The 16,066-nt window shown below is 42.7% G+C and overlaps 1 protein-coding gene and 1 long non-coding RNA gene across 2 annotated transcripts in view; both read left to right on the plus strand.

Annotated features, from left to right (window-relative positions):
• Positions 1–1,231: 1,231 nt before the first annotated feature.
• LOC146492137 (fibroblast growth factor 14-like) overlaps positions 1,232–16,066 on the plus strand; it is a 74,237-nt gene continuing 59,402 nt past the window's right edge. Inside the window, exon 1 of the mRNA XM_085150772.1 lies at positions 1,232–2,604. Coding sequence (XP_085006898.1) covers positions 1,926–2,604 — 679 coding nt within the window. The 5' untranslated portion in view covers positions 1,232–1,925. The remainder of the gene's footprint in view (positions 2,605–16,066) is intronic.
• On the plus strand, positions 2,837–15,033 carry LOC146492138 (uncharacterized). Its single transcript, XR_014872300.1, has 2 exons — positions 2,837–13,531; positions 13,627–15,033. It is a non-coding gene; the product is annotated as an uncharacterized LOC146492138 (long non-coding RNA).

The raw sequence follows: 16,066 nt of genomic DNA on the forward strand, positions 1-16,066 counted from the left end.
AAGTTCCCCACCCCTCAGTAAAAGTGCTGTTTAAAGCTTTTAAATTGACCCATTCGAAGGCAAATGAGCCACAAAGCTATCCAGAGAATGGATGGTGTGTTTTAAAAGCCTCCCAAGAAAACTCCAAACACTAATGTGTGCACTGACTCTTATAGTTCTTTTCATTTTAAATGATTTCTCTCAGCAAAATGTAGACATAGTCAGTGTTTTACGAATTACATGGACATTTTAGTCACTGACACAGCAGGATAACGAAGCGTTATAACGACCAGTTTCCCTGGCCTGTGTGAGTTTGACAGGCAAATGCGGATTCAGCACTCTGGACAGCGCCAGCTCTCTCTCTCTCTCTGAATACAAAATCACTGCACCATTTTTAGCCGGTATTCTACAGGTCCACATATCTGCAGGTTCTGGAGAACTGAACGAGCGAACCACACAAGAGCAATCGTAGTCTACGTTTCCTATAGACAGCAGGTTAGCTAAACGCCGGCCCACTGTTTTTAAACGACTCAATCAACAGGTGTGTGCATCTGGCAGCAGTGAAGGCGATATTAAACAGTCGGATATGTGAGTTTAGAGCAGCCATTACTGGGTACAAATAAACAGCAGACAGACAAAGGCAGGCGGTGGTTTCCACCAATCAGTGACCTCGTGTCACCCCTGCCTCCAAAATGTTGCTGATTGCGGTTCTGTGTTTGAGACAATCGGAGACTGACGGTGTGGAAACCACGTGTCTACACTTACTGGATGCTGCTTCTGCCAGTACGCCCGCATCAAACTGCACGAAGAAACCGGAGGTGACTTCTCCCTTCAGAACAAAAGTCGAAGGAAAAACACCAAAATACTTGAATTATAAAGAGGATTGATTTGTTATTTCTTAGTTATTTTATTTGTGTTTTCTGGGAATTGTGCTATAGCTTATACTACTTTGTTTAAGGTAAATTTTACTAAAACAACTTTTTTTTTAAAACTTTATTAACGGAATAGGCTTATTTAAAAATCTTTAAACAAATTTCCTGTTTTATTTATTTCTTCTTTTCTGATAGTATTCATTTTATTCCTATGAAGGATTATTGATGCCACATTAAGAAAAAAATAATACAGTTGTTGTTTCAAGACAAACTGTTGCTGTAGCCTATGTGAAATCCTAATTCTGAATCGACAGTTTCCTCACACGAACTCAAAAATGATGAAAGAGGGAGGGGCTTTTATTTTGGAATTACCAAGCGGAAAAGATGTTTTGCTTAATTGGGTTCGGCTTTGCAACTGATTTGGCACCGTTAGTCAGTGCACCTCCTCGCGCCCCGCCGGCCGCTGGTTGCCTCGAGCGCAGAAAGACTTTGAAGCGCCGAAAGAAGCGCGTGAGGACCAGGAGCCAGACTCCGGTCTTCTTCTTCGTTTACTTTCAGTAGTCACAGACACGGCAAGCAGAACCACAGTCCAGCAGCTCCTGTTTATCAGGAAGGTGAAGAGTAGGAGGTGGAGGAGAGGATAGGAAGGGGAGACAGACAGCACCAGTGTCTTGGCGCATTGGAGCTTATGGATTATTGAGAAGTGAAGGCCAAAACGTGGATCAAATATTTATGAGGACTTTTTTAAAAAGAAGGAAAAAGACGGAGCGGGGTAGCGCAGAGATTCCCCGCAGTGGTTCACCTGCCCGTTCCAGTGCCGTGTGTGCGCTCTCACTTGACCAGAGACCAGAGAAGCTGCTGGGTGAAAAAAAAGGACTGTGCATCTAGCGCGTGCGTGCGTGTTTGCGAGTGTGCAGCGTGCTGGTGTGCGCGTTTGGAAAGGAGCCCCCCTGCTGCAGTAGCCTACTCGCTCGCCGCGCGGGTACAGGGATGCCACCGACTTGCTGACGGACCCCCGGTATCCGCACCCCTCCCGGACGGACGGACACATCGACCCCTGCCATCCCCACTAATATGCAATGGTTTTTTGTGCAGAAGCCGACAGCTGCCGCGTACCGCCGACTTCACGCTAGCGCCGCCGCATGCCTGTCCGTCGCCGCCGCTCCTCTCCCCGCGCCGCGCGGCAGACGACGCCATTTGAAGTGGAGCGCTCGGGGGCTTTCCACGCCGCGGCGGCCGGGCAGCAGCAGCGACCGCTCCTCGGCTGAGGACCACCGGCAGCTAGGGCAGCCGGAGGCGGGGACCGAGGAGACAAGCGCCGCGGCGGTTGCTCTCTTCCTGCCGCACGGGGACGACGTTGACGCGGAATACGTGCGGTTGGTGGTCTCCGAGCTCGTGGGGGAACCGGGCGAGAAAGCGCGCGAGGAGCCGGGCTTCCTGCTCTTATTCTTGTCTATGGTGCAGGTCGGGGCGGCCAAGCACCGCCGAACTGAGCCCAACAGCTGGCCGGCTCTGCTGGCATGCAAACAGGGGGGCGTATCAGCCCCCATGCGGTGGGTGAATTTTAGGCTGCCGCATCCGGAGCGCCTCTCGTCCCCCACCTCCTCTTCCTCCACTCCTTCCTCCTCCTCCTCCTCTCCCCCCGTCTCAGCCAAATCCATGCGGTTTATTTGGAACAACATTTTCAGCAAAGGATCGCATATGCTGCAGTGTCTTTGTGGCAGGAGCCTCAAGAAAAACAAGAACCCAACTGGTGAGTTTGTTTTGTGCGCGTGTGTGCGTGTGCGTGCGTGGAGGTGACAGAAGAAGACTTTATTGGGTGTTCCGTTTGTGTGTGTGTGCGTGCGCGCACGAGCGCGAGCCTGTGTGTGAATTCCCTCCCGAGACTGCACTGTTCGAGCGCTCGCTGGTGTTTCTCCGCAATCGTGGTTGTGCAGCAAGTGAGAGCGCCACGGGAACGGTGGGGGTGTGGGTGGGGTGGGGAGGTGAGGTGGTAGGGTGGGGGTGCTAACTTATTAGCACAAATACTGAGTATACGGTGGCAGTGTGTGCCGACAAAAAAATAAATAAAATTAAAGGAAAAGCGTGCCGTGCCGTGCGTGGCAGAGATGCTGCAGACAAATCAAGTCTAATGCAGCATGCAGACCCGTTCAGGCTCCAGTACTCTGCATGATTAAACAACACATGGCCTTATTTAGACTTCCACTGTGGATATACAGTGCATGATGTGGAATAGGAAAGAGTCCCGTGCCTGTGTGTGTGTGCGTGTGTGTTTTCTATTTCAGTCACATCTCTTCTCCTGAGATCGAAGTCTGAATGCGATGCTGTGCACAGCAGAGCATCTTTGGTAGGGGTAGGGGGTGTGGGGAGGACCCCTAATACTGTATGTGCGCCAACTTCTTTTTTTTATTCAGGTGAGCCGAGAGTTAGCGCTCCTCGTGCTCACGTGCAACATGTCCACCTTCAGGGATGGGTCTGTCACACAAAGATGCAAAGATTTGAAGTCAGAGGGAGATTTGGTTGAATTTACCAATTCAGAGAGTACAGAGGGCAGTCTTGCAAACTTAATTATCAAACTTAATTAGTTTGCTTTGTGTGTTTGTTTTGTTCCAGCAGATTCCCCTCTGTGTGGCTGAAAGCAGAGCAGAGATTGACACTGGCATCACTAATGAAGCAGACATTGTTGACTTTATCGGCATATTGACATTGCACCAGAGAGCTGGCCCATGTAACCTGCACACAGTGTTGAGAGGGCAGTTAAATGATGCATGCCCTGTAGTCAGATATTTTCAGTGAACACAAGCGAAAGTTTATTCAGATTACTCATCGCTTTGTCACTTTTTTATTCACCGGGCATTTGTTGAGTACTTCATTGGCTGATGAAATGACAACAGGTAGTAATAAGGAGTTAACAAGTGATCTCAGGTGTCAGTATGAGTGGTAGTAAATTGGAATGTGCACATTTGTAATCCCATAACTTAAAAAAATAGATTATTAGTCACCATAGATAGAAACTGAGAGGGGAGTTCATTTTACATGCAGTGTCAGTGTCCAGATTCTGCAGCCGGCCTTTTTTTTCAGTGTGTCTCAACAGCTATTCATCAGTTAAAGGAGCAGCACACTACACCAGTCAAATAGACAGAGGACTATTTGAAGGGGTGATGTATGACGTTTTTCACTCTTTGTCACTATCTGCCTTTGGACAAAGTAAAGGAAGGTGCTGGTGCAAATAGAAGACTGTATCTAAAAGATGGACATAGCCACCAGTGACTTCACCCATTGGTTTTGTCATTTTGGAGCCTCAGTGTTGGCTGCTGCTGTGAAACTTTCTGGCGTCAAAAGTGGCTGTTTTTGAGTTCTTATCTAAGACTAGCAAGCTTGGTTAGCAAGATGTATTTGTAAACACTACAGGTGCAACACACAGACGGATAGAGGACTGCATAAATATAATGATACTTGACCAAAAGAATCTAAAACGTTAGCAGCATCTGCATACAGAATGTTGATATTGTTCTGTCCTTCTACAAAGTCCTTTGCAACAGTGAGGTAACATCTGAGAGTCCACTGAGCCCACAGAGTGAAAAAGTATTCAGCTCTGAGAAGAAAAGTGACATGCACAGCGGATCTTCAGAGGGTATGATGAGTTCAGCCATTAATGCTGTCTTCTCTTTGTCCCTGAATGCTAAATGCTAATATCTTTTTTATTGTTTGAGTGATTACAAAGCACTGTGCCCTTTTTGCTTTGGAGCTGATGTGTGAAAAGGACAGGTATGCAAAAAAGTTCAGCACCATGGACAGCAACCAGCATTTCAAACCTAGGTGCTGAAATATTTTTACAAAGTGTAACCAGAGTTATTAACAGTTATTTAGAATTTAGCTGTCATTGCTAGGCTATTTCATTGTTTTTTTTCAGTGTTTTTTGTATGTGTAAGCATCAATAAGTCCCTGCTTTTTAGTTTGTTATGTTTTCTGAAGCAGCAAAGAAGAAGTTTGAACATAATATATATCCTTATTCTATTCTGTCCTATAGAACAGCATACTGTGTTAATCATATTAATCATGGAGATAGCATGAAACAGAAAGCCTTAGATAAAGACAATGTATGATCTTAAAGCTGTAAATATTTCCAGCATTTTGTTAGGTACACCTTGTTGGTACCTGTTTGGAGAACCTGTTGCGTTCATAAATCCGATCCATTATTATTAGGGCTTAATTTTTCATGGTACAGATTCAACAAGGTGGAGAAAACATTCCTCAGAGATTTTGGTCCATATTGACATGACAGGGTCACACAGTTGCTGCAGATATTTTGGCCATACACCTCTCATCCATGATGAAAATCTCCTCCTCCACCACATCCCAATCCACCACATGCTCTGTTGGACTGAAATCTGGTGACTATGTAGGCTGAGTACAGAGAAGTCATTGTCGTGGTCAAGAAACCAGTTTGAGGTGATTTGAGCTTTGTGGCATGGTGTTTTATCCTGTTGGAAGCAGCTATCAGAAGATGGGCACCCTGGTCATGAAGGCATGGACATGCCCAACAATATTCAGGTAGGCTGTGGTGTTTAAAAGATTCTCAGCTTGTACTAAAGGTCCCAAAGTGTTACAGCACTACCAGCCGCCTGAGCGGTTGATACAAGGCATGCTTTCATGTTGTTTATACCAAACTCTGCCCCTTCTATAAAGCCTCATCAGACCAGGCAACATTTATCCAGTCTTCTCTTGTTCAGTATTGAGGAGCCTGTGCAAATTCTTACCTCTGTTTCCTGTTGTTAGTGGATAGAAGTGGGACCTGGTGTGATCTTCTGGTGCTGTAGCATATCTGTTTGATTTGTTGTGCATTCAGAGATGCTCTTACCAGACCTTGCATGTCACCGGTGGTTGTTTGAGTTTTTGTTGTCTTCCTCTCAGCAGTCTGGTTATTCTCCTTTGACCTCTTGTGTCAAAAACATTGTCAGGCCAGTGTTAAGTTTGACTAATGTCTAAAGTCTTGTAGTTTTAGCCGACTAAATATCATGAGATTAAATCCAAATTTGCTTTGTTCTGTATTGGTGAGAGTTGCTTCACATGGTTTACAAAGCATCTTCTTTAACTTGACATCAAACGTGAAATGTGTCCATATGTCTGCTTATCTCTTCTTTCTTTATTAACATTTTGTTGAGTGTTTATAAAAAAACAAGGAGGGAGCTTTAACTTATTTGCAGGGGGGCAGATCATGTTGTGCATGTCTAACCTTGCTGCCTCCGTAGATTAATTCTCAATTGATCACTTCCCACAAGATATTTAGTTCTGATTGGATCTTGTGTCACCAGAACATTTTTATCTTTTTTTAATTCATTGTCCAAAGTATCAGTACAATTGATCGTAGTTTTTGTACGTGCATTAGTTTTTATTTACTTATCGTCTTGTTTTCATCAGAAAAAAGTGTCACTGATGAAAACTATGATAAAAGTTATTGGTTAACGAATAAACTTTGGCTCTTTGAAAACTACGGACAGTTTGTCTAACTGCCACCAACAACCATTCAAAGTCACTGAAATCACCTTTATTAATTTTAAACTTCATCAGGTTGCCTATGTGGCTAAATTGATCGAGTTGCTATCATGCAATTGGCTGATTAGATATTTGCATTACCAACCATGTAAAGTGGTTTCTGAATCTATATTTATACTTTATCAATAAATGAAAAAGGCTCGTCTTATTAGAAAACACTCATTTAGTGTTTGGCTCCTGAATCTTACAGATTAAAGTTGAAAACAAACAAAACAAAACCATTTTTGCTGTGCTGGCACAGGTGAAATAGCTGGTTTGCTAATAACTGCAGGGCATTCACAGCTTTAAATCCTGCCAAAACGTCACAGCTGGCAATTTACAAAGTGTCACATGACTGGATGTGTTTTGTTTCCTCTGGGCGCTTTGTTCCTGCTTTAATTCCTTTTTATGTTGCGCTCCTGTGTGCTCATTTGATGAATTGGCTCGGAGCAAAGCTTGCTGGGTTTATGAGAGAGCGTGTGCATTCCTGTGATACACAAGCGGGGACTCTGACAACTGAAATGCTCCTAACCAGAGCAACCCTGCTACTTTCACACCCACTCTTTTTTTAGGGGTGTAAAATGTTATTAAATGCATCCATTACGAGTCACAGCTTTGCTTTCAAACAGTTGACGAATAGACGAAATACATAATCTGCTATACATTTTTTGGTAAACTTGTGTTGAATACAATGTAGCACTAGCTGCTTCCAATAACTGGCATGCTAAGTTCATCAAAAAGTTTGTAAGTGGATGCAGTTAATCACATTTTCTGCAACAGCAGGGCACATCACACTATTTGTGTTTTGTGACAATTTAGTTTATTCTGCCATGGAGAAAATAATCTGTTGATCTGTTGTAACACCAAGCACAATGTTGTGTAAATAGCTGAAATGAAGTGACGGCAAATATTGAATTCGGCTTCAGAAACTCGGCTTCTGCGTGTGCCGTTTTGTCATATGAGGCAATTAACCGAAGAAATAACATCTCACCCACCCACACGCGCGCAGCGTGAACGTAAAGAGGAACAGCACTATGTACTTAACACTATCTTGAGAGACATGAATTCCCACCAGTATCCTGCTGAAGCTCAGCCTGCAGATTTATAGCAGCCAGCACTATTTAGCTGTCCCCCTCTTCTTCAATTAAAGATAACATACGAACTCTTGCTCTTGTTCTCTCTATGTGCGTGCATTTATGTTGGCTGTCAAATACAGACCTGCTGATGGGAAGGAGACAGAGTTTAGCTGACTCAGCATTTACTGACCTTTTCTTTTTCTTCTTCTTCTTCTTCTTCTTCTTTTTTTTTTTTTTTTACCGTAAACTGCACTGTTAGTGAGGGTCCGCCTGCATGGCTGAAATACAGCTTTGTTCAGCGTGTAAAAATACACGCGCTGATGCGGGTGATCAGAAGCAAGCTTCGGTTTTGGTTTCTTTATAATTGTAGTTGCTGCTGTTGGATGATGGTATAATATACAATACATTTTGATCTAGAGTTGATTTAGCTATTTGGGATTAAAGCTAAGCAGTGACCTCTGACTAATAACCTAGTTCAAAAGCACCAAAACCTGCAGTTCCTCCAGTGGCCACTTAAGGCTGGCGCTCAGTGTTAAAATGTTTGCAGCCTGGTATTTTATTGCTCTCTAGCTAATTTCCCCTCATCTCATTACAGGGATCTATTTTTAAAAGTTAATTATGGCTTAAATGCACCACTTTGTGGGTTCTAGCTGTGTACTGGGATTTACATTAGCTAATTCAAGCCACTGAACCAGACCTCTCAGCTGTGCTGGTGCCTTTTGGAACATCAATCCATCCATTTAAAAAACAAAACAAAGCACTTAACCAGTTCAGTGGGGTTAAAAGCAGGGTGTAAACGTGCACGGCAGACCCAGTCGTGTTCTGTACGTTTTTCATTATTCTGTGCACATCAACACCAACACCATCAACAACCAGTCAGGACTCAGTCCCATATTTAAGTTGGCGGGGGATGATTGCTGATGCCATGCAGGTGTGCTCGCCTGCCCTGCATGGCCCCACAGACCACACCCCACCACACAGGGTATAACCTGGTCACATAGACAGTCTGTTGGAGGGCTAACACACTTACACCTACAGCCAGTTTACAAGGTTAAGCTAACCTAATATGCACGACTTTCAACAGTGAGAGAGGAAGCAGGAGTGCCCAGAGGTCCCACACAGGCATAGCAAGAACATGTAAACTCCACACTGCCTAAATTTGAACTCACAACCTTCTTGCTGTAATGCACTAACCACTGCACCACCTGACACTCCCTATGGGTAGCATTTTAATTAAATGATAATTAACAAGACTTCCTGTATGGCAACAAGCTGACCAAGAATTTTGAGCTTAAATTTTAGTAAGAGCAATTCCTATATTTGATAAAGTCTTTTAGTTAGTGCTAATTAGCAGGTACCTGTGAGTGTGCGCTGCATCTGCACAATTTAAAGATCCACCACACTAATCAAGGCTGCTGATTACCAAGCACTCTTGTCCAAATATGGACACTAATGGCTACAAAAAAATTAAGACGCTGAAAGGTTTACAAACGGTCTACAAACCTGTAGTTATGGTCACTTGCCTTTTACCATCCTTTATATACAGTCTATGTGTTAAATGATTTTGTTCAAAGAATGGCACTACAGGCCATATAACTGATATCAGGGACTAAATTCAACTAATGCATGTAGAATCAAGGCCATGGAATCAAATACTTGAGTTTAGTGATTCGGTTTGGCCTTGCTGTCAGTGTTTATGTTCTGACAGAAAGAAGCTGAGTGAATGGTGTCTGACTACTGAAAAACGTCTCCACCAGCATCTGTATCATTCATTGTTAAGAGGAATAAAGCACGGTGTTACTCAATGTCTCGTGTCCCATGTGGCGTGACCCAGATAGAGACTTTCACCTTTTATAGCACACGTAGGCGTGCGAGTCCATGCATCCACATAGGCAAGCTTGCTCACCTTCTTCGGAGAGTTTCCATTAAGGCGTCTTACTTTATGTTTTATTTAAACTCTGGAGTATAGCAGCAGGGTTTGTGCCAACTCAGATCTGTCGCTGTAAGCGAAAGAGTCACATATACACAAACACGCATGGACTACACACGCCATCTAAATATATTGCTTTTAAAAAGCGGTTATGCTGAGATCTGCCTTCAAAATCCACCTTCGTGTGCGTTGTTGAATCAACTGTGTGCTTCTTTCTCTGTTCTAGTTGCGCGCTGTTATGTTGTCCAAAGATGATGAGTTGGCAAAATAGTGACAGCTGTAGTGATGTCTGTCCTCTACGGTCACATGGAGGGTTTTGGTGCAGTACTCTAATATCCCCCCCTCATATGTATGTATGAGTGTGTGTGCGTGTGTGTATGTTTGTGTAAGGATGCTTATTAGATCATGGCGTCATTGTCCAAACACACTTAGTCTGCAAAAAGAGGGATGACTTTGCTGGCCCGTTCGTCTGGACTCATCATATATGCCATACCGAGCACTCGCACTTGCACTCACGCATGCACACACACACACCTTATATAATCAGGCTAGATTTTTAGTTAAAACAAAACAAACTTAGATTGCACACACAAGCCAAGCGTTATGCAACATTTATATCAGAACTATAGGAATAAAATCTGAATATAACCAGCTGGGTGCCAGTCGAGTCAAGTTCTGCTCAATGACATGGAGTGATTCAGATTGATGGCAACATGTTGGCAATTTGCATTTTAAATACTCCAATTTTTTACAAACTTTCAACAATCTCTCGGAGAGTGATTGCAGTCAGTCCAAGCCAGGCTGCAACTGCTTGCATCAAGGTTGCCTCCTGTCAGGCGACCTGTGCAATTGCGGTCAAAAGTTGTCATGAGTGTGCAACAACCTCTGGGGTGGAAACAGTTGCAAAATGTGAAAACATTCAATATAATCAGCTGGCAGTCAGCAGTTCTATGTAGCTGTAAGAAGGTTGCTGTCCTATTTGACTTGTGTGACCGAGCTGTTAGCTTGCTCTGAATTAGGGGGTGGGTTTTTCAAGCTAAGTCAGACCACTGTTGGATTTAATGTGAATTTGCTAACGTTATCACCAGATGGTGGCTTGTCTTGTTCTTAGTGCTCCAAGAATATTTTTTATTTATTTAAATATCAATACTTGGTGTCTCTGTATCTATACAATGTTGCCATGCAAAACACTATCCTCTATCATTTTCCCCCACCCCTAATAAAAATGTAGCTAGGATGTCTTTAAAAAAGACTCACTCTTGATAAAGATTGCAGCCACACTGCTAACATCTTATGTCAAGGACAGTGTCTTCACTAAAAAGGAGGCTTTCATTCATGCTGTAAGCCAAGACAGTGAGTTATATAATCTTATGAAACATCTCAGTTCTGCTGCAAATCCTGTGTCATTAGATTTCTGCCTGGATAGGACAGCAGAGATGTGGAAGTAAATAAGTGTAGTTATTGCAGGGTGTCAAAAATCGTTTGAGAAGCTAGTGCTGTTAATTACAGTGGAGCAGCGTTCGCACTGGAAACACTATAATTTTCAAAATGAAGCAATGAGCGAGTGAAGAAAGGTGAGGATGTGTGTGTTTCAGCGTGGGTGTGGGCGCACCCGCATGTGTCTGGACTCGGCTCCAGGTATCCATCACGAGAGAATGAGCGCCCAGTGACATTTTTCCAAGTGCACTTAAAAAAGCAACAGGGCATCAAAGGCTCCACTGAGAAGTGTTTTCACAGACTGAACGATAAGGAGCAGAGAAGCACTTGACAGCATCTCGGTCTCTCTCTGTGACTGGCTACATAAAAAATGCTTAATTGGTGCGGCTGGAGCTGCCAGATACACTCGGTCACTGTTACCATTGCTCGAATACAGAAGGACAAGACTGGAGGAATTCTGTATTTTTCTAAAAAACACCCCAAATCAGTGCAAACGCACATTATGGTCTTCATCAATAGTGCCGAAAGGACAATAAAAACTTTCCTTCCATTAAAGGCGACTCTAAACATTTGAAAAGCCCTCCTGTGTTGTTTGTTTTTGATGGCTTTTCAGTCTGTAGCTTTTCTTAGCACCTCTCCTTGATATCTCTGCCTTTGTTCTACCTCTCAGTCACACACTCGAGCTGACTTTTAGTCTTCTCTTGTCTGTGTTAACCTTTTGCTTGATGACAGCCCTGCATGACATAATCACCATATCTATCCCACTCACAGTGTGTGTGTGTGTTTGTGTTTGTGTGTAGCACCAGAGAGGGGTTAGAGAATTTAAGAAGTACGTTTTCCAAGTAAGTCCAATGGGCTGGTGTTTGCAGGTGTGTGCGCGCCATGGACTTAGAGTTTATATTGAAGGTAGCGGAGAAGAGAATAAAGGCTGCTTTAGGCAAAGCTGAAGCAGGTAAGCTACTCTTTGCTAAAGGAGGTAGAGCAGAAAAATAAGACTAGCTTTGTTTACGTAACACCTTCCTAGAAACACACAGCTTCAATAATACCTGTAGTCTATGCTTTGCATAGAAGGTTTTAGGAGGATTTAAACTCACCCATTAGATCTTTACAACAACTTTGAGAAAGTTGGTTAGAAACAGGCCAATCACAACTGATCAAGTCTTGACTTTAGTTAAAAATTGATCACAAAGTTGTTGTAAACCAGAGTTTTTAAAATATATTCATTGTTTTGTGTTAAATTTACGCGATTATTGGGGGTGTAGAGATGAAATAGCAGGTTCTTATGTATTTCTCTTGTGTAAACTTGAAATTGTGACAAGATCAAACTTTTTTCTTTGGTGCATGTTTTGTGCCATGTGAGCAATCAAGAATTCAGGAAAGAGTCCAGCATAATAACACAAATATGTCTGATGTGAATAATCCCACCGATCGACGTTAATAATATTAATATTAGGAGGTATTTTAGTGCCTGGTCTTGACCACGACGACTCAAAAGGACACACATTGTCCTTATGCATTTGGACCAAGAGCACAGAGAACACAGTTAGATGCACACAACACTTAAAATGCCTCTTGTAGTAATTGATAAGTCAGGCGTCGCTCTCTAACGTCTGCCTGGAGGTCTCTGTTATATAGCTGTCGATGGTGTGTCAGTATGTGTGCATCTAGCAGACAGATGAGGTCATCCACTCATCTGGTGCTTGAGTCTTTGCAAAGTAGTTTTTTCCTCTTGCAGTCGCTTGTTTTGCTCTTTTTGAGCCACATCAGGCTTTGGGAACACAGACGATACTTTTCAATTGTAAAATTTCATTGTTTGCTGTGGTCTTTACGGGATTTGCAGAATACAGTCGATTTATCTGAGCATTAGAGTCTGCTGCTTGTATTTCTTCTCTGTTTACTGAAGTAAATTGAAAGCTGAAGAAAAGTGAAAGCTTTTAGGAAATGGTATTCTTTAAACATACTGTTATTTAACTCTAACTGGGCAGAAGGATCTTGCTTTATCGAACATGACTTGGAGCTATTAGACTATGCAAAGTGAGAATTTTAAAGGACTTGCTTTGAGAAAAATTATATTGAGTTATTATCTGATAAATGTTCTGCACTGCCCATGAAAAGGTTGCACCACTGCCTTCAGCTATTATCAAAATAAATCTGTTAATAAAGGAATTGTTACAGTGTACGTATTTTTAGATATATCCGATTTTCTCACTCAACTGAAATCTCCTTTTTTTTTTTCGCCACAGAGGAGATTTACTCTCACATCGGTATTGTGTCACAGTTTGAATTGGATGCAGTCCCATGTTAGCCTCACAGGCTAATGCACCATGCTGCTGAACTGTCATTGTTAGAGGGATTACCGTACACACAGACATGCCACATGCACATATTTCTAAAAGGTGTTTCCTTTTATGTAACGCTGTGGCTAAACCAGATTTGTGTGTGAGGTCTTTTTAGTGTCACAGCAAGGCTAAGTCATGTGTGCAATAAGTGGAGACTCCCAAAGAATATTAGCTCTGTTTTTGTGACTTTGTGGCTGTAATTAGGGTGGCTGTAGCTGAAGAGGCAGAGCGGGTTGTCTTTTAGTTGGACAGTTGGTGGTTTGAACCCCAGTCATGCATCCTTGGGCAAGATACTGAACCTCTAATGCATTCATCGGCACATAAGTGCATGTGTAAATGGATGAATGAAGCATGTGGTTGAAAGTGCTTTGAATGCTTGAATTGATTAAAAAGGTGCTACACAAGTACAGTCCTTTCACCATTTTATCATTTAGAACATCAGAAAAAGTAACACAAAGAGAAACAGATGAAATAAACCAGACAGTAGAAAGACAGTAGTGTGTAAAAATGTTCCCACTTAAAACAAGCATGCTAGGGTTGGGCGATATGTAAAAATATTCCAACCGACAATCATCAGTCCAGTAATTGACGATGGGCAATACATTTGCGCATGCGCAGACTTTTTGATGGTTTGCAATGTAATCATGCATGGACTGATTTGGGCGTTTACAACACAGAAATCCACACATGGACGAACTAATTTCCTCCCAAAAGTAGGGCTGTCAGTGTTAACACAGTCATCACGATTAAAATCTTTAACGAGGGCACAGCCTATCGTCGATAGTCGATATGTTTCTCCAGTCGCCCAACCCTAAAGCACGCATGCAAAACTACTGCTGGATTCATCAAACGTCCTCACCTGTTAGTGAATCACAATCCCTGAGTAATAGACCAAATGATTGTGATTCACAAGGGAACATAAGATCCCAAAACTTTATACCACGCTCAACGAGGCAGAAACGCAAGATTAATGAAGAAAGAATATTCCCTGAAAAGAGCTTCCTGTACATCCAGTCCCTGGAACCTCATAGCGCAGTGAGGGTTTAAGTCAGTGTGAGCATGCTCAACAGCTCCTTTCTGCCATTATTATCCTTCTTGTCAAGTCAAGACCTTGCTAGCGTGGATTATGACGTGTGCCTGTGATGGGACCAACCTAATTCATCCATCACTAGCTTCTGTATCTCACATTAGATGATCAGGATATGCAAGAATTGGGTCTGAAATCAAACTAAGCTTGAGCTGTTCAAAGCTGACCTGAGTGCATTTAAAACATCTCCCTTGTTTAGTGAGTTCATGCAAAGGAAGAGCAATCTATACAATGTCTTTTACACACTTCCTGTAATGGAAAACACCCAATAAAACTGTTTACTTCAGTCCACTTCTTTAGCCCTAGTTGCTGATGCCATGCTTCTACTTTTCCAGCTTCTAGACAGTGCACCGGATGATGTTGCTCTGCAAGCAAATATATTTCATTTAACTGGCTTTACCTTGAGGTTAGCCTGGCATAATTGGGTTAGCTCCTCATCCAAGCATGACAAAGGCCCCAGAAAAGTCCAGCTGAACACAATAATTTGATTGTGGTACACTAAACAAGTTGTTGAATGTAAACAACTATATTGAGCTCTAAAAGAGAGACACTGGTAATGGATGCTGGTTTGTCTTTAGGTTTGTCTTTGAGATCCTCAAGCTATCAAGGACAAGCTTGTACAATAAACAACACAAAAGTGAATCATCCCACTTGAGGACAAGAACTGGTCTTGTCCAGGGGTTCAAGGGCCGAATTAAGTCATTTTCATTTTCAAGCATCTGTTTTAGATGCACTGGCTTTGCGTTAACTGTCCCAGCCTGATGCAAATAGGTGTGAATTCTCCTCAAACAATGACAGACTCACAAGCCAAGATGGTTTAACAGGATGTCAGCTGGCCAAGGTAGATGTGAAACAACCCCCACTATCTCATTGCCTGCTTCATCAATGCATTGATTCTCTCTGCCTTCCTCAACAAACTGCTGTACGGTCCTTTCCTTTAACCGCCAACAGGTGAAGCATGAGCTGAAGTTTAGGTGCCTCATCCAAGTGTTTAACCACAGCTGCCAAATCAAATTGTTCTGATCAATCCGACTGCTCACGACCTACTCCATTAACTTTTCTAACATAACCACTGTAGATTGTGTTGAAATAGCACAATGACCAATACTAATCATGACTTTGTGCGTGTAGCAAGTGTTTTTCATACATTACAGGCTTGAGGAAAAAAACGAAAAAGCTTGTCTTGAGCAAGAGATCCCAAAACCTTATACCACAATCAAGGAAAAGAAAACTCAAGATGAAGGAAGAAATCATTTTTATCACAATTCAATTCAATTTGCCTCGTACCAAACAGTTTGTAGTACAGACTATAAGACATATATCTCAGTCAGCGTCAATTAAAAACATGGCGAGAGGCAATTACCACACAGACACTGTACACCTCCTTAGGGCACTGCAACTGGATATTGCACTGCAACTCACACCAAAAATTACAACCCTGCAGACATAATACTGTAGCTACTGTAAGCCAGAGCCCTCGGCACATATGCAGGAGAATTTCTGCATGAAGAAACTGAAATGAGGAGAAAGTTCAAAAAGGCTCAAATCTCTCCAAAAGTCTTTCTTTGAGAGGTGCAGTAACTGAGCTGGTGAATGTTCTGCCCTTTTGAACATGGAATGTGACTCTGCTAGAAACATCAAACAAAGAAACAAAAAAGGTTTAGCATCAAAGCTGGGGCCTGCACTATGAAGCTGGATTAGGGGTCTAGGAAGGTAACTTCATGTTGACAAAGGGTTTTCATTACTTACATCGCCATGGTAACTCATGCTGCTGTAGATAAACACGTGTTACTGAATATGCCATTAACCTC

This window comes from Neolamprologus multifasciatus, chromosome 23 (genome assembly GCF_963576455.1).
Source record: "Neolamprologus multifasciatus chromosome 23, fNeoMul1.2, whole genome shotgun sequence".
In the NCBI taxonomy this organism is placed as follows: Eukaryota; Metazoa; Chordata; class Actinopteri; order Cichliformes; family Cichlidae; genus Neolamprologus; species Neolamprologus multifasciatus.